The 22,658-nt window shown below is 43.1% G+C and overlaps 1 protein-coding gene across 1 annotated transcript in view; it reads right to left on the bottom strand.

Annotated features, from left to right (window-relative positions):
- Positions 1-22,658, bottom strand: part of LOC134753543 (GTPase-activating protein CdGAPr-like) — a 78,354-nt gene that overhangs the window by 34,211 nt on the left and 21,485 nt on the right. Inside the window, exons 9-14 of the mRNA XM_063689453.1 lie at positions 13,196-13,253; positions 12,304-12,430; positions 11,014-11,192; positions 10,137-10,320; positions 9,121-9,249; positions 3,828-3,978 (exon numbers count right to left, since the gene is read on the bottom strand). Of these exons, the coding sequence (XP_063545523.1) occupies positions 3,828-3,978; positions 9,121-9,249; positions 10,137-10,320; positions 11,014-11,192; positions 12,304-12,430; positions 13,196-13,253 (828 nt within the window). The remainder of the gene's footprint in view (positions 1-3,827; positions 3,979-9,120; positions 9,250-10,136; positions 10,321-11,013; positions 11,193-12,303; positions 12,431-13,195; positions 13,254-22,658) is intronic.

Genomic DNA, 22,658 nt, shown 5'->3' with positions numbered 1-22,658 from the left:
ACGCATCAGGTACGCTAGCGTTGTACATGTTCACAAGGCTCACCTGCACAGAGACGTGTTGTAGGGCGTGCTGCGGGCGGGGAGAGCGGAGCAGGTTGGGCGCCCACACGATGGCCATGTTGCGCGCCGTCATGCCGGTCACGTCTCCTAGTAGCGACACGCGGCGGAGGTGACGCATCAGGTACGCTAGCGTTGTACATGTTCACAAGGCTCACCTGCACAGAGACGTGTTGTAGGGCGTGCTGCGGGCGGGGAGAGCGGAGCAGGTTGGGCGCCCACACGATGGCCATGTTGCGCGCCGTCATGCCGGTCACGTCTCCTAGTAGCGACACGCGGCGGAGGTGACGCATCAGGTACGCTAGCGTTGTACATGTTCACAAGGCTCACCTGCACAGAGACGTGTTGTAGGGCGTGCTGCGGGCGGGGAGAGCGGAGCAGGTTGGGCGCCCACACGATGGCCATGTTGCGCGCCGTCATGCCGGTCACGTCTCCTAGTAGCGACACGCGGCGGAGGTGACGCATCAGGTACGCTAGCGTTGTACATGTTCACAAGGCTCACCTGCACAGAGACGTGTTGTAGGGCGTGCTGCGGGCGGGGAGAGCGGAGCAGGTTGGGCGCCCACACGATGGCCATGTTGCGCGCCGTCATGCCGGTCACGTCTCCTAGTAGCGACACGCGGCGGAGGTGACGCATCAGGTACGCTAGCGTTGTACATGTTCACAAGGCTCACCTGCACAGAGACGTGTTGTAGGGCGTGCTGCGGGCGGGGAGAGCGGAGCAGGTTGGGCGCCCACACGATGGCCATGTTGCGCGCCGTCATGCCGGTCACGTCTCCTAGTAGCGACACGCGGCGGAGGTGACGCATCATGTACGCTAGCGTTGTACATGTTCACAAGGCTCACCTGCACAGAGACGTGTTGTAGGGCGTGCTGCGGGCGGGGAGAGCGGAGCAGGTTGGGCGCCCACACGATGGCCATGTTGCGCGCCGTCATGCCGGTCACGTCTCCTAGTAGCGACACGCGGCGGAGGTGACGCATCAGGTACGCTAGCGTTGTACATGTTCACAAGGCTCACCTGCACAGAGACGTGTTGTAGGGCGTGCTGCGGGCGGGGAGAGCGGAGCAGGTTGGGCGCCCACACGATGGCCATGTTGCGCGCCGTCATGCCGGTCACGTCTCCTAGTAGCGACACGCGGCGGAGGCGACGCATCAGGTACGCTAGCGTTGTACATGTTCACAAGGCTCACCTGCACAGAGACGTGTTGTAGGGCGTGCTGCGGGCGGGGAGAGCGGAGCAGGTTGGGCGCCCACACGATGGCCATGTTGCGCGCCGTCATGCCGGTCACGTCTCCTAGTAGCGACACGCGGCGGAGGTGACGCATCAGGTACGCTAGCGTTGTACATGTTCACAAGGCTCACCTGCACAGAGACGTGTTGTAGGGCGTGCTGCGGGCGGGGAGAGCGGAGCAGGTTGGGCGCCCACACGATGGCCATGTTGCGCGCCGTCATGCCGGTCACGTCTCCTAGTAGCGACACGCGGCGGAGGTGACGCATCAGGTACGCTAGCGTTGTACATGTTCACAAGGCTCACCTGCACAGAGACGTGTTGTAGGGCGTGCTGCGGGCGGGGAGAGCGGAGCAGGTTGGGCGCCCACACGATGGCCATGTTGCGCGCCGTCATGCCGGTCACGTCTCCTAGTAGCGACACGCGGCGGAGGTGACGCATCAGGTACGCTAGCGTTGTACATGTTCACAAGGCTCACCTGCACAGAGACGTGTTGTAGGGCGTGCTGCGGGCGGGGAGAGCGGAGCAGGTTGGGCGCCCACACGATGGCCATGTTGCGCGCCGTCATGCCGGTCACGTCTCCTAGTAGCGACACGCGGCGGAGGTGACGCATCAGGTACGCTAGCGTTGTACATGTTCACAAGGCTCACCTGCACAGAGACGTGTTGTAGGGCGTGCTGCGGGCGGGGAGAGCGGAGCAGGTTGGGCGCCCACACGATGGCCATGTTGCGCGCCGTCATGCCGGTCACGTCTCCTAGTAGCGACACGCGGCGGAGGTGACGCATCAGGTACGCTAGCGTTGTACATGTTCACAAGGCTCACCTGCACAGAGACGTGTTGTAGGGCGTGCTGCGGGCGGGGAGAGCGGAGCAGGTTGGGCGCCCACACGATGGCCATGTTGCGCGCCGTCATGCCGGTCACGTCTCCTAGTAGCGACACGCGGCGGAGGTGACGCATCAGGTACGCTAGCGTTGTACATGTTCACAAGGCTCACCTGCACAGAGACGTGTTGTAGGGCGTGCTGCGGGCGGGGAGAGCGGAGCAGGTTGGGCGCCCACACGATGGCCATGTTGCGCGCCGTCATGCCGGTCACGTCTCCTAGTAGCGACACGCGGCGGAGGTGACGCATCAGGTACGCTAGCGTTGTACATGTTCACAAGGCTCACCTGCACAGAGACGTGTTGTAGGGCGTGCTGCGGGCGGGGAGAGCGGAGCAGGTTGGGCGCCCACACGATGGCCATGTTGCGCGCCGTCATGCCGGTCACGTCTCCTAGTAGCGACACGCGGCGGAGGTGACGCATCATGTACGCTAGCGTTGTACATGTTCACAAGGCTCACCTGCACAGAGACGTGTTGTAGGGCGTGCTGCGGGCGGGGAGAGCGGAGCAGGTTGGGCGCCCACACGATGGCCATGTTGCGCGCCGTCATGCCGGTCACGTCTCCTAGTAGCGACACGCGGCGGAGGTGACGCATCAGGTACGCTAGCGTTGTACATGTTCACAAGGCTCACCTGCACAGAGACGTGTTGTAGGGCGTGCTGCGGGCGGGGAGAGCGGAGCAGGTTGGGCGCCCACACGATGGCCATGTTGCGCGCCGTCATGCCGGTCACGTCTCCTAGTAGCGACACGCGGCGGAGGCGACGCATCAGGTACGCTAGCGTTGTACATGTTCACAAGGCTCACCTGCACAGAGACGTGTTGTAGGGCGTGCTGCGGGCGGGGAGAGCGGAGCAGGTTGGGCGCCCACACGATGGCCATGTTGCGCGCCGTCATGCCGGTCACGTCTCCTAGTAGCGACACGCGGCGGAGGTGACGCATCAGGTACGCTAGCGTTGTACATGTTCACAAGGCTCACCTGCACAGAGACGTGTTGTAGGGCGTGCTGCGGGCGGGGAGAGCGGAGCAGGTTGGGCGCCCACACGATGGCCATGTTGCGCGCCGTCATGCCGGTCACGTCTCCTAGTAGCGACACGCGGCGGAGGTGACGCATCAGGTACGCTAGCGTTGTACATGTTCACAAGGCTCACCTGCACAGAGACGTGTTGTAGGGCGTGCTGCGGGCGGGGAGAGCGGAGCAGGTTGGGCGCCCACACGATGGCCATGTTGCGCGCCGTCATGCCGGTCACGTCTCCTAGTAGCGACACGCGGCGGAGGTGACGCATCAGGTACGCTAGCGTTGTACATGTTCACAAGGCTCACCTGCACAGAGACGTGTTGTAGGGCGTGCTGCGGGCGGGGAGAGCGGAGCAGGTTGGGCGCCCACACGATGGCCATGTTGCGCGCCGTCATGCCGGTCACGTCTCCTAGTAGCGACACGCGGCGGAGGCGACGCATCAGGTACGCTAGCGTTGTACATGTTCACAAGGCTCACCTGCACAGAGACGTGTTGTAGGGCGTGCTGCGGGCGGGGAGAGCGGAGCAGGTTGGGCGCCCACACGATGGCCATGTTGCGCGCCGTCATGCCGGTCACGTCTCCTAGTAGCGACACGCGGCGGAGGCGACGCATCAGGTACGCTAGCGTTGTACATGTTCACAAGGCTCACCTGCACAGAGACGTGTTGTAGGGCGTGCTGCGGGCGGGGAGAGCGGAGCAGGTTGGGCGCCCACACGATGGCCATGTTGCGCGCCGTCATGCCGGTCACGTCTCCTAGTAGCGACACGCGGCGGAGGTGACGCATCAGGTACGCTAGCGTTCTGGAAAATTACAAATAAATTATTTTAACCTTAAACACATTTAAAAAAATCGTTTGAACACAGCAGAGATATCTCTGTAATAGATGGATACAGTCTAAGGAAAAAACGTGCCTCGAAAATCCACGAAAATTTGATTCTCGATCAGATGGCGCCACTACCTTCGGCCTACGCTCGTATAGAGAGCGTTGACGGTTCCGTTTGTTATTTAACAATTTTAACGCATATCAGTAAAAGAACATGGGTCAAAATCATATAAAAATAATTAATGCAAATAAAAAAATCATTTATACATATTTAAATACATTTTATCGTATTATCACCTCACGCCGGCAAATAAACTGCTTTTAAAACGCGCCAGGGAAAGGAAAGCTGAGCTCCAGTATGCATACCTTTGGACTCGCGATTGTAAGATCCTCATACGTAAGACCGACACGTCTAGAATCGTCGCGATAAATAATGATTCGGATCTATTAAAGTTAAAGTGACTTTTATATTATATCAGTATGTACATGTATGCATGTGAATATGATCATTATATACTCTGTTGTTGCCCTTTGTCTTTACAAATGACTGCCAAAGTACTTCTCGTCTATTTAGCACAAGTAACATCATTTTTCATCTATTTGCTTACGGCTATTATGAACATACCTACATGCGCGTCTCATTATTATGAATTCTGTCGTTACCTCAACGCTTTATATGTACCCGTACTTACATACGCCCGCCGCCATATCGCAAATACTTTATCTGTCAATAAACAATATATATGTTTTTGTATCGTATTATTTTGTAATGCCTCAACTGCCTTGTACTATAATGGTGCCTTTATGCGACTGCTGTTAATAGCTACACACAGTACATATATACGCCTATGCTATGTTCTTATTTTTAAAATAATGCAAATAAATAAATTTTATCTACAGTGACGGATAAGCTATTAAACGGTTATTATCAAAACGTACGGGGACTACGAACTAAATCGCATAGTTTCTTTTCACAAGTTGCCCTGGCCGATTACGATTTTATCTGTATCACTGAATCCTGGCTGACCTCGAATTTTTATGATAGAGAATATGTTGACGAAAGATACATAGTATATAGGTGCGACCGGTCGGAGGTCGACAGCGGCGCTGCGCGTGGCGGGGGCGTGCTGGTGGCGGCGCGCCGCGACCTGCTGCCGCTGCGCCGCGCCTGGCCCTGCCCCTCCCCCCGCCCCCCGCCCCCGCGCACGCAGAGTGTGTTTGGATATCGCTCCCTATTAGTAATGATCACAATAATTCTCAGCGTAGATACTTAAATATCGCATGCGTATATATTCCGCACGGATCTAACCATAAAGATGCTGTAGAATCATTTTTTGACATAACTTCTCGACTTATTTTTGATCACCCTGATGATGTATTCCTTATCACAGGGGACTTCAACATCTCCCATGCTGAATGGTTAGGAGGTGGCTCCGGAGTTATATCCCTAAATAACTCTAGTAATGTTATAGTCCAATTTGTACATGATTTTATGGCACTCAGTAATCTAAATCAATTTAATAACATTGTTAATGTCAATAACCGTGTCCTTGACCTCATATTTAGTAACGAGCTTTGTACAGTCACTAGGTGTAATATTCCTTTAACTCCAGAGGATATACACCATGCTGCATTATTTTTAAACCTAAAACTTAATTATACTGCGCCAATTAAACCTGCTAAAACCCTTATATATAAATTCTATTCAGCAAACTATGATGATATTAACAGCGACCTATTAAATATAGATTGGGACACATTTTTCAATAATTTAAATATCGAAGGTTGCGTAAACAAGTTTAATAATTTGTTATATACCTTAATAGATAAACACGTACCTTGCCATTATTCTAGAAACTCGTGTGCAAATTATCCTGTATGGCATAGTAGGTCTTTAAGAAAGATTTTGAAAGAAAAAAGAAAATATCATAAATTATGGAAATGTTATGGTAACCCGTTAGATTATGAAAGTTTTAAAATTTTAAGAAAAAGAGCTGAAAAAATAGAAAATGAGTGTTATAAAAATTATATAGAAAGTTCCGAGGATAAGATAAATTCACATGTAAAACATTTTTGGAAATTTATTAAGTCTTCAATGTCTAATAAAGGCATACCTCAAACAATGAATTACAAGGGTGTTTCAGCATCAGACGGTGAAAATATTTGTAATATGTTCAGTGATCATTTCCAGTCAGTCTTTGAAAATTCCACCTTGCCACCTCTGGACATCGACTGTCTGGATCCACCGCCAAAGCCAGTTTTTAACTTCAGTACAATTATGTTAACAAATGAAATGGTCCTTAAGTATCTGAAATCTGTAGATATAAATAAAGGCGCAGGACCTGATCGTATACATCCTTTACTTATTAGAAAATGTGCTGGCATTTTGGTGGTTCCGGTCACCAAATTATTTCAGCAGTCTATCAAGGAGGGAAAGGTTCCGCAAATCTGGAAAACGGCGTGGATTACACCTATACCCAAGGGTTCTATAAGCCAGGACGTCGAAAAATATAGGCCTATCTCTAAGTTGTGCCAATTCGGTAAAATATTGGAAAAAATTGTCACTGATCAATTATCATACGCTGTACGGCGTCATATCAATCCGAGTCAGCACGGGTTTTACAGGGGTCGAAGTGTGGAGAGTAATCTTTTGTCTTTTAGTGAAGTCATACGAGATGCAATGGATAATAAGCATCAAGTCGATGCAGTCTACACAGACTTCGCCAAAGCGTTCGACAAAATTTCTTACAATACGCTTCTGGTGAAACTCTGGAACCTTGGCATCCATGGGGATCTTTTTCGATGGGTGAAATCTTATATTGAAAATAGGTCCCAAAGTGTTGTACTCGGAGGTTTTTCATCGGCTTTCAAAATAACCACCTCAGGTGTCCCTCAAGGGTCCCATTTGGGTCCATTATTATTTATATTATATATAAATGATATCACGGAGTGTCTGACAAATTCGAAAGCTCTTTTATACGCTGATGATACTAAAATATTTCGAGTCATTGAAACAGACGCTGACTGTGCCCTACTGCAGGATGATCTAACTAGTTTTGAAACATTTTGTATTGAAAATAATCTGTTTTTAAATAGTGACAAATGTTCAGTTATTACTTTCACTCGGAAAAGGGATCCCATTGTATTCAGTTACCGGCTGTGCGGCAGTACTCTAACACGACAACATATTATACGTGACCTAGGGGTGTTAATGGATGCAAAACTAACGTTTAACCCTCATATAGATCATATTTTAAACAAAGCATACAAACTACTGGGTTTCGTTCTTCGTGTAGCAAAACCTTTTCGAAGACCTCTCACTTATAAACTTCTTTATAATAGTTACGTTCGCAGTAGATTGGAATTTGCTTCTGTAGTGTGGAATCCTCTCTTTAATGTCCATAAGACCCGAATTGAAAGACTCCAGAAAAAATTCGTTAAAGCACTGGAATTTCGAGTGGGTCGTAACTATGTAAATTACGCTTCCTCGGCTACACATCATAATATCCAGCCACTTTCACTTAGACGGTCCTGTACAGATTTAGCATTTTTATTCAAAATTATTAATAATGTGGTAGATGCCCCCGATTTATTACATAAAATTTGCTTTCGTGTCCCCCGTAGGAATGAACGTAGTTGTCGCAGTAAGGCATTATTTAGCATTCCTAACAGCAGAACAAAACACGCACGGCATTCGTATATTGGGCGCGCGTGTAGGCAGTACAATGAAAAGTGTATGGACGCAGATTTGTTTAGCAGTTCATTAGGCTTGTTTAAAAGAACTGTATATTCTTTATTAAAATAAGGGTGAAATGTTGCAAGCAACCTTAGTAATTTAAGTAATCTTAGTAATTTAAGTCTAAGTCTAAGTGAAAAGTGTAAGTATAAGTCTTTTCTCTTGTTTATACATTTATATGCTATTGTATTAGTTGGTATACTATTGTTTTGATTATGTACAACTACTAGGTACTACAAGTTTGCACTATTTATCATTACTCTTTAATTGTACCTCTATATGTGAATTAGGAAACTATAGGTCTATAAAAAATCAATTTGTAGCTATTAGCTAAGTTGCTTATGTTTACTTTAAGACTGTTTGTTTCTCAATAAAAAAAAAAAAAAAAAAAAAAAATTATTATAAATCTTCATTTTTAGTTTTAAAGTGTTTCGATAGATGGCACTGAATTTACTGAGGTTACAAAATTTACTATGACAGTACCGCTCTATCCTATTATATCCTCTTTGATCACAGACCCAATTTCTATTATTGTCGTAATTCATCATTAGTGGGGTAAGATTTTCAAACTACAGGTCGATTCACGAAAGGAAATGAACGAAACTATCATTGTACGAGTGTGTGACACCTGTATCGGTATACAGTCTAGGGATGTTACGGAGCTCCGGTTCCGTTAAGTCGGAACTTCCGATTGGTATTACACATCCGTTTCGGTTCCGGTTCCGTTACTTTTTAATCTCAACTTATACCGTCCGTCCTCAGTTAGTTATTAATATTTCTTTTGTATATTGTTTTATTATGTGTATATACCTCGTTTCTTTGAATTTGTGTACTGATATATAAAATTAATTTGTCATACCCAGTTCCAGATTGTATACCGTACCTTTGTTTGTATGTATTACTTTCTGTCCTAAATTTCGCAGTGCATTAGTACCTACTGTAATGCTGTGTAATTTTTTGAACCAATAAAAAAAAAACGGGTGTCGAAATTTAGCGCGGCGGCGGGACATGAGCGGCGTACATCAAAAACAAACAGGTTTATACCTGTCATTCTCTCATCTCCCCGCTTGCCACGTGCTGCACTAGTTAGTTGTTTTATTTTATGCGTGTTATTGAATTAAAAATACCTATTCGTATGTGTTGTGTTGCGTAATGTGTACCTTCAGACAGTACTGACTGAAGTTCCGATACTGGTTTCGGTTCCGATTTTGGTTCCGATTCAGTTTCTGGTTCCGATAAACTGAATTTGAAACATCTGGTTCCGCTTTCGGTTCATACCTGATACAGTCAGAGCAACCATTTTATTGGTTAAATTGATACACACATAGATATTTTCATTCACTCTTTCATTCCATTCGCGCCAGCTGATCGACCTGTACTGACCTGTAATGTGGCGGTGGTAGTTTGACCACCACGTCTCTGACAGCTTTCAGCCGCTTGGATTCTTCTGTCTGTACGGCGGAGACGAAACTTTCATATAGCTGGTACGTGCACAGTGGGTTAGGTAGCTCTCTGAAATTAAAAATAATACTCTTTAGGGTTCCGTATCCAAAGGGTAAAAACGGGGACCTATTACTAAGAATCCGCTGTCCGTCTGTCTGTCACCAGAATGAATCGTGGTAGCTAGACAGTTGAAATTTTCACAGAATATGTAGCTTCGATGGCTTTACTATGCGGGTACTGGGGTTCGGTATTCACAAATATGAGAACAAAACTACTATGATCAAGACGTGAAAGCGCAACTTAGCCGTTTCGATATATCCGATGGCGACTGGACTTATACAAGCCGAACGTCTGTATGATTCTAATAACGTTTCACTTACGTAGGTACATCAACGATGTCTCGGTATATGAATCCATGTAAGACGCCCGAAGCAATAGCAGAGAATACTGAACGTAAAGAGGGTTTTTTATTTACCTACCGAAAGCACATGTTACCGAATCACACGACCTTATTTTCGGGCTAAAAAAAAAACATGGATTAATTATATATTATTATAAGGGTTAAATACCGAACATAAGTAGCGTTTTCTTTCTTTTCTTGATGGACTTGAGGGCGGTGTTGCCCGTAGCCAATGTCACGTAAAAGGGTAGGAACAAAATAAATGCTCTTAGAGCACGACGCTGTTCGGTGGTTGTTGTAGTTGTCTCGTAAAACCGATAGTTGGATTTTACGAGAAGCACGTGGACTACCGGCCGTTGACTCCAAAATGGTGGTTAAACACGCTTTGAGATTAATTCTCCATTCACTGCACACTACCACATTAGATTATTGTATAATAAAGCTATCGATATTACACTTTAAACAATATTAATGAGCAAAAAACAAAGGAATTAATCACGAGGCTACTATCAAGATGGTGTTCGAACCGGAAGTACTGGTAGCGTTTTGGACTCACCTGAAGTACATCTTGAGCAAGGAGGCCGTGGCGTGCGGGTCCTGGGGCAGCGCGGGGGCCTCGCCGCCGTCGAAGGCCGCGCGCAGGCGCTGCGTGAGGCCGGAGCCCCCGGACAGGCGGTAGATGCCGTCCACGGCGCCGCGGGCCTCGATGGCTGCAGCGCATTCCACGAGGACTAGAGGCACTGACCACAAATTTACAATGGATTACATTTCTTTTGTCCCACATGAACCATATACCTGGTAAAATTTTACACCTGACAATCAGACAATTCGGCCTAGCCAGTAGGGACCTGGCCTAGGAAGCCGATATCCTGGGAGGAGCATTTTCTCAAACTTGCGGTAAAATGTTGACATGACTTCCTTCAAATTAGGTCCAGAAATACTACATATCCGTTGCGATGAGTGAAGTTGATATGTAAAGGAATTTCATAACAGCCTTACACACCCAGCAGCAGGGGTAGCATGGTCGCATTTTTATCACCTGACATGCCATGCGTCATTTTTGCACTTACATATTTGTTAGAACGTGACAAATGATAAAGAGCCGACCATCTTAGCACTACAGGTCTATAAAGCAACCGTCTTTTGTCTTGAACAATAGCCGCGGCCCGCGCGCCGGCGGGTTGGTCAACGACACCTTTAGTAACTCGTGAGGCCCTGGTACTTGCTCAAGCTAAATTCAATTTTTAAACAGTTTTTTTCTCGATTTTGACCACCGTAGCCTATGGATATTTCATTGCAAGTTTGAGAAAACCACTATACATATCTCGGACGAGAAACGGGGTTGCCGGCCGCGTATCCCTATCCGTCTACTTGCCCTGCAAATGGGAATGACTCGTTCCGATTTCTAATAGGAATACACCAATAAGACTTACCGTCATGTTCGAAGTTGAGTAAATGCTCCCCTAGGTCGCAGCCGAACACTCGCTCTCTCAGGATGCCCTGTTGTTTGAGCCGCCGTCTCGAAGGGCGGGACAGTATGAAACTCCGAAACAGGGAGATCAGTTTCCCGTGTTTCCGAAGGACTGGCTTTATTGGGGCTACTGCTAAGGATCTGCAAGTAAAAAGAATACAACACATTAAAAATTCGCGTGTTGAACACATATTTAATTATACGAACGGGTCTACCGCGATTTAATTTCATTATTTTTACCTTAAATTCCGACGTTTTAGCTGAGTTGCACCAGCTGTTGAGTCTTTCCGTGACTACAGCTGGTGCACAACTCAGCTAAAACGTCGGAATTTAAGGTAAAAACAATGAAATTAAATCGCGGTAGACCCGATAAAAATAATGTCAGTATACTTTACTAGATATTCAATATACTTTAATAGATATCACTATTAATGTACCTAGTTGTTATTCTGTCGGCCAGAAACAACAATAACACAGATAATTATTTTAAAATATTAAAATAAATGGCCCATGATAGCTACGGGAAAGGGTGGTTTGGTTTGAATGACAGTTGTTTCAAAGTTTCCATGTATAATTTAAACATTTTTAATTTACAAAGTAATTTCCGTGTTAAAAAAAATACATCTATTTTTAATGCTGTATGACGTATACAGGATGACAAGACACACCCGACTATAGGAGGAGGCTGCGTCATGTGCCTCGGGACCTTGTCGCCGATGACAGCAACACAATGATGCGGGAAGAAGCCGACCCGGAACCCGCGCTTGCCGCGCCACCATGTGGACTCTTGAGGAACTGGAGACATGACACTCACCCGACTATAGGAGGAGGCTGCGTCATGTGCCTCGGGACCTTGTCGCCGATGACAGCAACACAATGATGCGGGAAGAAGCCGACCCGGAACCCGCGCTTGCCGCGCCACCATGTGGACTCTCGAGGAACTGGAGACATGACACTCACCCGACTATAGGAGGAGGCTGCGTCATGTGCCTCGGGACCTTGTCGCCGATGACAGCAACGCAATGATGCGGGAAGAAGCCGACCCGGAACCCGCGCTTGCCGCGCCACCATGTGGACTCTTGAGGAACTGGAGACATGACACTCACCCGACTATAGGAGGAGGCTGCGTCATGTGCCTCGGGACCTTGTCGCCGATGACAGCAACGCAATGATGCGGGAAGAAGCCGACCCGGAACCCGCGCTTGCCGCGCCACCATGTGGACTCTTGAGGAACTGGAGACATGACACTCACCCGACTATAGGAGGAGGCTGCGTCATGTGCCTCGGGACCTTGTCGCCGATGACAGCAACGCAATGATGCGGGAAGAAGCCGACCCGGAACCCGCGCTTTCCGCGCCACCATGTTGACTCTTGAGGGCCTGGAGAAGATGAGAAGTATTTTTTTATCCGTGTATTTGTTTGAGAAAAGTCTCTTGTTATTATTATTAAATTGTTATAGCAAACTGTCGGAAAGAATCCCACGTGTACTTTGTATTTTATACAACACCTTTCCTTCTGCCTAGAGAGAAGCGAAGCACGAATTTTTATCAGTAAAAGATACCCACATATACAGTTGTAGTGCACAATCTTTAACGGTTAAATACTATGGTTAAAGTTAACCATCGTATATAATACATCAGCATTGCACCCGTGCGAAGCCGGGGCGGGTCGCTAGACTCGCTAGTTAAGGCGGTTCTCTGAGCCAGAAGGCGAAAAATCTCCTTATATGATCATGTTTTTCTAAGAGGCGCTGATATTCGTAGACTTGGAAAAAATATATGTAGTTCTTAACTATATTATCTATAATAGCATAGCTTCCAATACACGAATTAAGACACTTCGCTTGATAAAATTAATTCCCAAAGTAACCTCTAACTCGGACTGTTAATCCAACTTTACTCGGTTATTTATTATGTGATACTATAAACAAAAAAAGAAGAAAAAACAATCTTAACTTAAATAGTAATTTCATAGCTTTCGAATTTCGATATTGTTTTTAAAATAAATAAAAATCGACAAAATTCGATCAAAATGGACACTTGGCGCGCATGATCTTTCCCGTTCTTTCTTGCGAAATGTGACAGAGACAGGGGCAAACCGATGGAACGGCCTTAAGCATAAAAGATACAAAAAGAGTTACTTACCAGGCATGTCTATTATTGAGATCATATCGCCAACTTCAAAGCTGATTTCGTCCCTTGCCTATAAAAAACAGCATTTATAAATACACATTGTTGTTCGTGTCTAATGAGGGCTAACGCGTATGAATTCGCCGCTAGGGGCGCTAGTGTAGATGGTGGTCTTTTCCATAGTTCGAAATGTCAAATGTCACTTGTCACTTCAATGCCTGACAGCTGTTCTTTAGTCTTTTGGACCACTATCAACAGAGGCGCCAACTAGTGAGCAAAAAAACGATAGCCCTCATTAAAAACAGGAGAATTTCTAGAAATAGTAGATTGTTAACCAAGGGATGAAAGGCACTCATTTTTGCCGAGGTAGTTTGGTGGTCGAACGCAGTGAGAGCGCCAATAGTCCGAGTTAAACACTCTACTTTTCATTTCGAATAGGAGAAAAGCAAAATTCATGTGATTTTTAAAACATGACTAAATATAATTTTTTATAGCATTTCTTGAGGGTACTTTTAGTTAGGTAAAAATATCGTTATTTATGGAATTAATTATCAGAATGGTAATTGTACAACAAATCCATTTGAAACCAAAATTTTAAGTAATTGCTTATCCAAAAAAAAGAAAAAAATAACGTATTTAGAAAGTACAGTCATGCCCTCCCATCCCGAAGGCGTTATAATTATTTTCAAATCGATATCAATAGATGGCGCCAACTGTCACGATCGACCATTACGAAATTTTTATCCTACAGATTAAGACTTAATTAATGGTATTTAGAGTGTCATTAATTCAAAACATTATAAATTAAATACAAACATCAATAAAAGCACGAATTCAATGCATTATTTTAGAAAGTTATAAATCACAACTATATGGCGACCGTCTTCGACGTAAACACACATAAGTAACAGCATGCGACAGTTTTTGGGCTTTCCAAATAATATTGAATATTGTCACTAGATGGAGCCGACCTGCGCACTGAGAAACGCGGGTCGAGATTTTGTTTGAGTGTGCGTGCGGCGACCATAGATACAAGTCGCGCACACATACAAACCGCGTGCGGTGCGTTGTATCACCTTGCATGAAGATAACATACTTTGCCCTGAGGGCCTACCGCGGACCACGTTCGACGTGTTGCCTCCCTGTCACACTTACATACGAATTTACAAGTGCGACAGAGAGGCAACACGTCGAACGTGCTTAGCGGTAGGTCCTCTTTTTATGTTCATCAAAACGGGACGAGTGTGTGCGTTCGCGTTCCGTTTCATCCATCTATCCTGCGTTTTGTTTCTCGTTTTCTCGTTTTTAAGGTGTGATGTTATGTTTGATTTCAAATAATTACGTATAAGTTATAAATTACGAAAATTATCACAAAATGTAAAAAAAGGACCGGTGAATACATATAATCTAAATGGGTGTTTTAAAGTAGTCCTGATGTTAAAATACAAATTAAAAACGCAAAGCGCAATGTCTCACTACTGCATTATCAAAACGCAAGAATGCTTTGTTTGTAAACAGAATCCAAGTTTTTGGAGTTTTCACTTCGCTTGGTTTCCAAGTCAAACGCGCACCTTAAGTACCTTTTTATTTACTAATTTCCTGCAACCAATAATTGCAATCGACGACCTAGCATTCAAACGGACTTTTGTCGGACATTCCACATACGCGACTGGCAATTAATAGGACTCCGACAATTACTGCAGCACTCACGACGACCTGGCTTGGATTTGGACTCGAAAATCCGCTACGATTTGATACGCCGTACCGTACGCTTTCGAAAACAGAAGTAATGCAGAAAAATGTCGCCCACGTGTTCGTATTACCAATGCAAGGCCATGACCGGTCAGAAGTCGATGTTCCGCTTCCCAACTGGCGACAGTGCTCGATTGCAAACTTGGATTGACAACTGTGGTAAGTCTTTACTACTTTCTTAAAGCTTTCTTACATTAAACTTTCCTCTAACCAATTCAATAATTGATTTAAGACGAAAGTGGAGGACCCGCGCGAAATCGCCTTTTTATACAAACGTAGTCCTCATTTTCCTCTCTGGATATTAACATTATTGAGAATATTTTGACACAATTTTTTGTATATAAACCACAGCTATGTTAGATTTTTTCGAATTTTTAATTATTATAAGAGTTAAAAGCTTTTAATAATTTGTATGAAATCTGTTTTCGCTCCTAATTTTCAAAATAGTCAAACATAGGGGCATAGCTATGGTTAATATACATATGCACATCCAATTATGTAAAAATATTTTCCATAATGTCAATATCCAGAGAGGAAAATGGGGACTAACATAGTATGGAGATACGGCCATCCCCTTTTCTCTTAAAAAGTGTTTGCAGTTTAGGTATGTTGTATTGACAATGTACATATTTGTCTATTGATATAAAATATACCTAAACAGATTTTGTTTCAATAAATTATAATTTTTTGTGTAACAGGTATGTTACATATTACAGAGATACAGTGACAAATAATGTTATTGTCACAGATCATACAATCCTAGTGTATCGTTGTGTTCCAATCCATTGCATTTTGAAATTTTAGTTTTGTCTTTTGTCTTGGAAAGTATTAATTATGGGCAGTTAAACTTTAAGTATGGAACATAATTCAACACGGATAGATGTTTAGGAAATCAAGTTTTCCAAATACCCACCTACATCATTTTACAAGCATCTAATTTAGCCTTAAAAACAATGGAAATTATGTACATTTGGCAGCTAATTCTAACTATTGGCATAGGCACTAGTTTTAATGAAAGTGATTTCCCGCTGATTTTCCAATCCCGCTGATTCTCATAATATTGTCACAGATCACATAAATATTGTCCTTTAACGAAGAGCTAGTTAGTTACATAACTTATAAAAAACTCATTGGTACAAGCCGGGGGTTGAACCTGCAACCTCCGGATGGAAAATTGCATTCTCTTAGCGCTAGGCTACCATTTTATTTATATGGAAATAATATTAGTTGATATTTTGTATATTATATGTAAAGTATGTAGCCATATTTTAGTTGGTTTATATTGATATTTACATATACCAGTGAAAAGTTCTTGTTCTTATAATTTAATAATTGTTTGCTGACACAATGTTTGCCTTGCATAAGTAGTAGTAAATACCTTTTTGCATTAAATCCTCTTTATTACAAGCTTTTAGTTTCACCTGTCTTGTTGCTGCCTGTGTAGTGTAGACAGAGACAGACGTCTGGTGGACGTCTGTATTCAAGTATTGCAAGTTAGGCTTAGGCCCAGGCCCACTTCCCGGTTTCCAATGAAGCCGAAAATTTGCATACATATGTAAGAAGGGTGACAATGCAATATTGTGGTGCCATCGAGCTGATCTGATGATGGAGACAGGAGGTGGCCATTGGAAGTCTGAGATAAAACAACGCCACCTAATTGTGTTTGGGTTTGGGCTTTCCACAGGCAACGCAAGAGAAGTACTTACAGCCAGCAATAAAAGTTTGTATCAAAAATGAAATTTTTGACAGAAAACTAAAAATAGAGATTATATAAATATAATTTTCAGGTAACATTATGACCATTGCCCACTTGTCTCGAGATGCTCTTCGACTCAAATATATCTGCATTGATCATTTCGAAAAGCGGTTCATTCAACAGGAAGATGGTAAACATTGAATAAGTTAGCCGCACCTGTCCATTACAAAGGAGATCAATCGACAGAGAACTTCCCAGATTCACCAGTTGCATCAACATCAGAAGGTATGTGATTACCTATAATTAATTAGATCGTGCATATCGTTACCTATACCTATCGTATGTATATATTCAGTGTCTTTGTTGGTGATGTGAAAAAAGATGCCCGTTTGCAAACTTCGGTGTTCGCGGTATAGTCCTGGCGGTTCACCTCGAAATTCAGTAAAATGCTGCAAATTGTGTTAAAGCTATGAACATCGGCATGATTGATATTTAGTCTATACAGGGTGACCTTAGCCATTTGACAGACCCTGAAATCCCACGTAGGGTTACTTCTCAGGAATGCTCTATAACTTCCAAAACTTCCAAAACTTGTTCATAGATGGCGGCACCAGTCTCTCTCGCTACAACGTAAATCCGTAAGGAGTTCGTTTAGGAGGTGCAAGCGCGCACTGCTTGCCCTTAGAGCTGGTTAAAGACGCCTAGTCTTACTATGATGGCATATAGTCGAGAAATTCGGACGGGCACCGCCGTGGCGGGGTGGCCTAGGGGTTCATGGCGTTAGCCGCGATAGCTAAAGACGCCGGTTCGAATCCGGCCTTCACCACTGGAGGGCTTCGTCACTTTTTCTTAAATATATGACATCTATTACAGTTCTTAAAAACACAAAATCAAAATATTTAATAAAATTATTTGATTTGTTCCCAAAACTTGTTAATGCTCTATAACGTTAATATTTTTTTAATTAGAACAAAAGATAAAAAAATAAATGTTCAAACAAAAGTTATTTCCAATAATCGACAACAAAAATAAACATACTGTATTAATCATTGGCAGTGCTGTTGCCAATTTGTTCGAAAATGTGCGGCAATGATGACATTTGTCAAAAGTCAGAATCGTATTAGTGTCATAAATAAAAAAGATAATCACAAAGGTCGAAGAAGGTTTCATACTATTTATTACCTCAGGAGCTACTAACACATACAGGCTGCTCCAAAGTAAAAAATCGTAATTTGTTAATTTCTTCGTAACCGCTACACCGGTTGTTATGATACCTACTTTGTACGAGTATACTGGTTCTAAATACCCTAATGCATATGTATATTTCGGCTGTGTCCAATGGCTAGGGACACCCTGTATAAATCAATTTGACTCGAAGCACCAAAAAAAACAGGAGAAATTTGTTTTTGTTTAGAAACCTATTATATCGTGTATGGTATTAAATGAAAGGGCATTCTAAGCCGGTTCTAAAAATATGTCTCGTCATTACATTTTAGTCACGTGTTTTAAATAAAAATAATTTTCAATACCTACCAAGTCCTCCTCCTCCCAGATACGATACGATACGATACTGCAGATACGATATGGCAGATATTTTTTTTGTATAATATACTACAAATCATACGTGATACCCTCATATCTAACCCCAAGAACGCAATTTTGAAAATAATTCCATTGTTTTTTTTATTTATTTTCAATATTACAAAGTAACACAGTTCTACTTCAGTACCTATTTTACGAGACTTTCCATAAGCATACTATTAGTTATTCTGTGCCAAAAGTCTCGTTCCCTAAGACTTCGCTGTCTGTCTGTCTGTCCATCTGTCTGTCACCAGGCTGTATCTCATGAACCGTGATAGCTAGACAGTTGAAATTTTTACAGATGATGTATTCTGTTGCCGCTATAACAACAAATACTAAAAAGTACGGAACCCTCGGTGGGCGAGTCCGACTCGCACTTGTCCAGTTTAAAAAAAAAAGTAATGAAATTATTTTCAAAATTACTTTCTTGGATATTAGGTATTATTTGAGATACATTTGATCAAAAATTATTCAACGGTATCGTATCTGAAGGAGCCCAAACTTGGTATGTTTTGAAAATTATCGTCACTGGAATGTAATGATGTGATATATTTTTAGAACCGGCTCAAGATGCCCTTTTATTGAATACTACACGCGTTACGATAGGACTCTACTCCTGTTTTTTTTTTCTGGTGCTTCGGGTCAAATTTATTTATATGGACTAAAGATCAATCTTGCCGATTTTCATAACTTTAACACAATTTGCAGCGTTTTGGGGAGGCCTTTGCCCAGCAGTGGGACACTAAATTACGCTAATAAAAAAACCGGCCAAGTGCGAGTCGAACTCGCGCTCCAAGGGTCCCGTACATTACACAATTTAAACAATGTTTTTTTATGTGAAATGTCTTTAAAAAACCCGTAGGGGTCGGATCAAAAACTAAGTAATTAAGTCCGACTCACGCTTGACTGCACATGTATAATAGGTTTTCCTATGTGCGTGTAAAGATCTATTTTGTGTATTTTTTATCAACATTTTTGACCCAGTTGTTTCGGAGATAAAGGGAGGGAATGGTCGTTTCTTGAATAACTTCTAAACTGTTTATCTTAAAATTATAAAGAAATATATTTCAGATTCTCACAATGAGCTCTTCCATTTGGTATGTAACACGATATAGTTTGAAAACTTTTTTATTTTTATTTTCTCATTTACCCCCCAAAAGCCACCGGGTTTAAAATGTATTTGTTTACGTTTCATGCCCGTCTTTGGGTCACAAACTTCCATATGTATACCAAATTTCAACTTAATTGGTCCTGTAGTTTCGGAGAAAATAGGCTGTAACAGACGGACAGACAGACAGACAGATGCACGAGTGATCCTATAAGGGTTCCGTTTTTTCCGTTAGAGGTACGGAACCCTAAAAAATAGTAGGTATATTATTATATAGCAGTTCGTTACAATATTATGTACCTATTTTTTTTTTCTAGGCCAAGGACCGACAGAATTAAAAGTATTAACACCAAAAAAGTTTACCCTGGTGTTAAAAATCAAGAAAAAAATGAGGAGGAAGGCGATTTATATGACACAGAAATATTATGACACCGAAAAAATGCAAGCGACCAGCCGATAGCGACACACCGAATTGTAAAAGATTAAAAACTGTTATTGAAGATACCAAAGAAAGAAAGAATGAAGCATAGGCGATCGCAGAAAAAAATTCAGAATAAGAAATTAATAAATTTAAGCGCTAAATCTATTCCTAATCATTCGACACCCTTCCTGTGGAAGGGTGCATGTGAGAGTTCTCGTCCGCATTTCTGCTTTGGAGACTGTCGCGCCTCACCGTGTAGGGCGATCATCCGTTGTCGTGTCTTGGCTATGGACAGCTGTGCGTCTGTGAAGCGAGGCCCAGTTCCTGACTATGCCACTGTCCCACCTACCCGCTACTACGCTCAGGAGGCTATGAGTGTGGCGGCTGACGCAGACTTCGTAGAGCGTCGCGGCGCAGCGCTTGTGTGGCGTCGCATGGAAACCGTCCAGCCGTCCACGTGCGCGTGCGCAAACATGCCAGACGTTCAGGGTGCTGCCGCGGCAGCCGCAACAGCACCCTGAATGCGTCATTATATTGAACCTGCAATGTATTCAGTGAGCGAGCGAGCCTATAACACAAATAAGGTAATCAAATGCTTATAAGGGATTTGAGGCATTAAATGACAGGTTGTCTTCTCCACGGTTATCTTTAGCTATCAAAAATAAACATATCCTCCTTAACTTCTTGTTGTTGTTTTTATTTAACTCTATGTTTTAGCAATTTACTTATAGGAATACAATTTGTGTTTATCTTTAAGAAATAGAATCACACAGAACCTGATATTATCATGTTTTGCTTTTTTAGGGTTCCGTACCCAAAGGGTAAAAACGAGACCCTATTACTAAGACTCCTCTGTCCGTCTGTCTGTCACCATGCTGCATCTCATCAACCGTGATAGCTAGGCAGTTGAAATTTTCACAGATGATGTATTTCTGTTGCCGCTATAACAACAAATACTAAAAAGTACGGAGCCCTCGGTGGGCGAGTCCGACTCGCACTTGTCCGGTTTTTTAAAAGTAGGTAGGGTTATTTTTTTGACATACCAGTTCTGAAGGCTCTATATTTTTTTTTTTTTTTTTTAATTTATTGAATAAGGAAGCAAATTACAGTTTTTTAGATCATTACAAGACCCATCGTAGGCAAAACCTTATGGAGGTTTGTGTGCCGATGGGGAGTTCGAGAATAACATAAAGAAAAACAATATTATATCCTATATCTTATCATAAATATGATTCTTAGTATACATAGCTTGTGTCGTTAGTTTTTAATAAGTGCATTTTAACGACATTTTTTATATGTTTACCATTTAAATTTTATATATTTAAGAAACATATGGGACAGTTGTATTTTATTTATCTACTGAGCAAAGTGGCAAAGCATTTGATGCAAATTTTGAGTTGTTTCCTCATGTTGGCTAACTGGCACCGTGCGAAGATTATGGTGGGGGTAAGTAAAACGATCGCAGCGCATAAGGTGGTAAAAATTGGCAACTAACGGACGTCTTTAACATTTCATACAAGTTATATGGGTCGAAATGAAACTTTAATTTACGATTACTGCTGAGATATTCATTTTAATTGTATCTTGTAAGAGACCATTGTAATCTGTATGAAATGCTTAATAGAACTAATGTATTTAATTTGATAATTATTAATACTGTATCCGTGTAAATAGCTTTGCAAATACCACATACTATGAAATCTGTTTCTGTTTGTAGAAGATAAGAATGGGTATACTTAGTAAGTTATCCTTAAAAGATAGACATACATCATCGCGTGCCATCGCGGACTTTTTAGTAGGTAAACCAATGAAAGCTGACTTCATTAGCAAATATCTTCATATTTCAACCAATTTACACAAAACCTTAACAAACTATACGCCTTAACCACCCTTAACTTTCCTCGAGAATCACCCTACTTATTCATAGGTGAAAACCGCATAAAGGCTCCGTCACACACGCGCGTTTTGCGGGCGGAGCGTGAGCGGAGCGCAATGAAAGCGCTCCCGTCGCGCCGGCGTCCGCTCCGTCCGCAAAACGCGCGTGTGTGACGGAGCCTTTATAGTACATTTCGATGCTAGTGCGGAAAGTATGTCATTACGAGTACCGAGATATCTTGCCAAGAGCCGTAGGCGAGTGGCAAGACTCGGGACGAGTGAAGAATGACATTTCCGCACGTGTATCGAACGACGTTTTTAATACAGTTGCGATAAAATGTGACGTTTTCAACTAAAAGGTACCACATTGTCGGTTGTCGATAAGGTTGATTTCAAATTGAAGCTTTATGGGAAGAACCAACGTTATTGACAACCGACAATAACTACCCTTTTGGTTGAAAACGGCGCAAATAAGAAAAACAACAAGTAAGGAATAAAAACAATATCGCATGTTGCCTTTGGAAACAGTAAGAAAAAACGCTTCTTCTTTGACAGGCGTTTCGGCAGCTATTCCTACCTCTACCTTCCAGAGCTATTCCGTTCCATACAGACAACTTATTAAGAACGGTTTTTCAATTTTCAATATTAAAAAATAAACGTGTTATAATGATAAAGAGGTAAGTAATAAAATATGAAATATGTATATTTTTCGTATACATTAACAGTAGGTTTTTATGTTGGTTACGACGTAGGAAACTAATATTAACACTCATCAATAAGTAGTCATGAATTAAAACAAGTATTAATTTCAAAAATTGGAAAAGTAAAAAGCACTAGTTCGCGAAGCGAATACCAACTTTCCGCACGCTAAACAGCTACGTAAAGTAGCACTTTTTGAGCAACTGTATTAAAAAATATATTATAGGGGTACGAGCTTAATAGACTGCGATCGGCATAAACTTCTAATGTCAACTCATGGTAGCCGCACTGAATAAGCCACAAAACACGCTTAGGTACCTAGTCCATAAAATCAATAAATCCTAAA

This window comes from Cydia strobilella, chromosome 27, assembly GCF_947568885.1.
Source record: "Cydia strobilella chromosome 27, ilCydStro3.1, whole genome shotgun sequence".
Classification (NCBI taxonomy): domain Eukaryota; kingdom Metazoa; phylum Arthropoda; class Insecta; order Lepidoptera; family Tortricidae; genus Cydia; species Cydia strobilella.
Note: the sequence above shows the minus strand (reverse complement) of the source record. Positions and strands in the feature narration are given on the sequence as shown.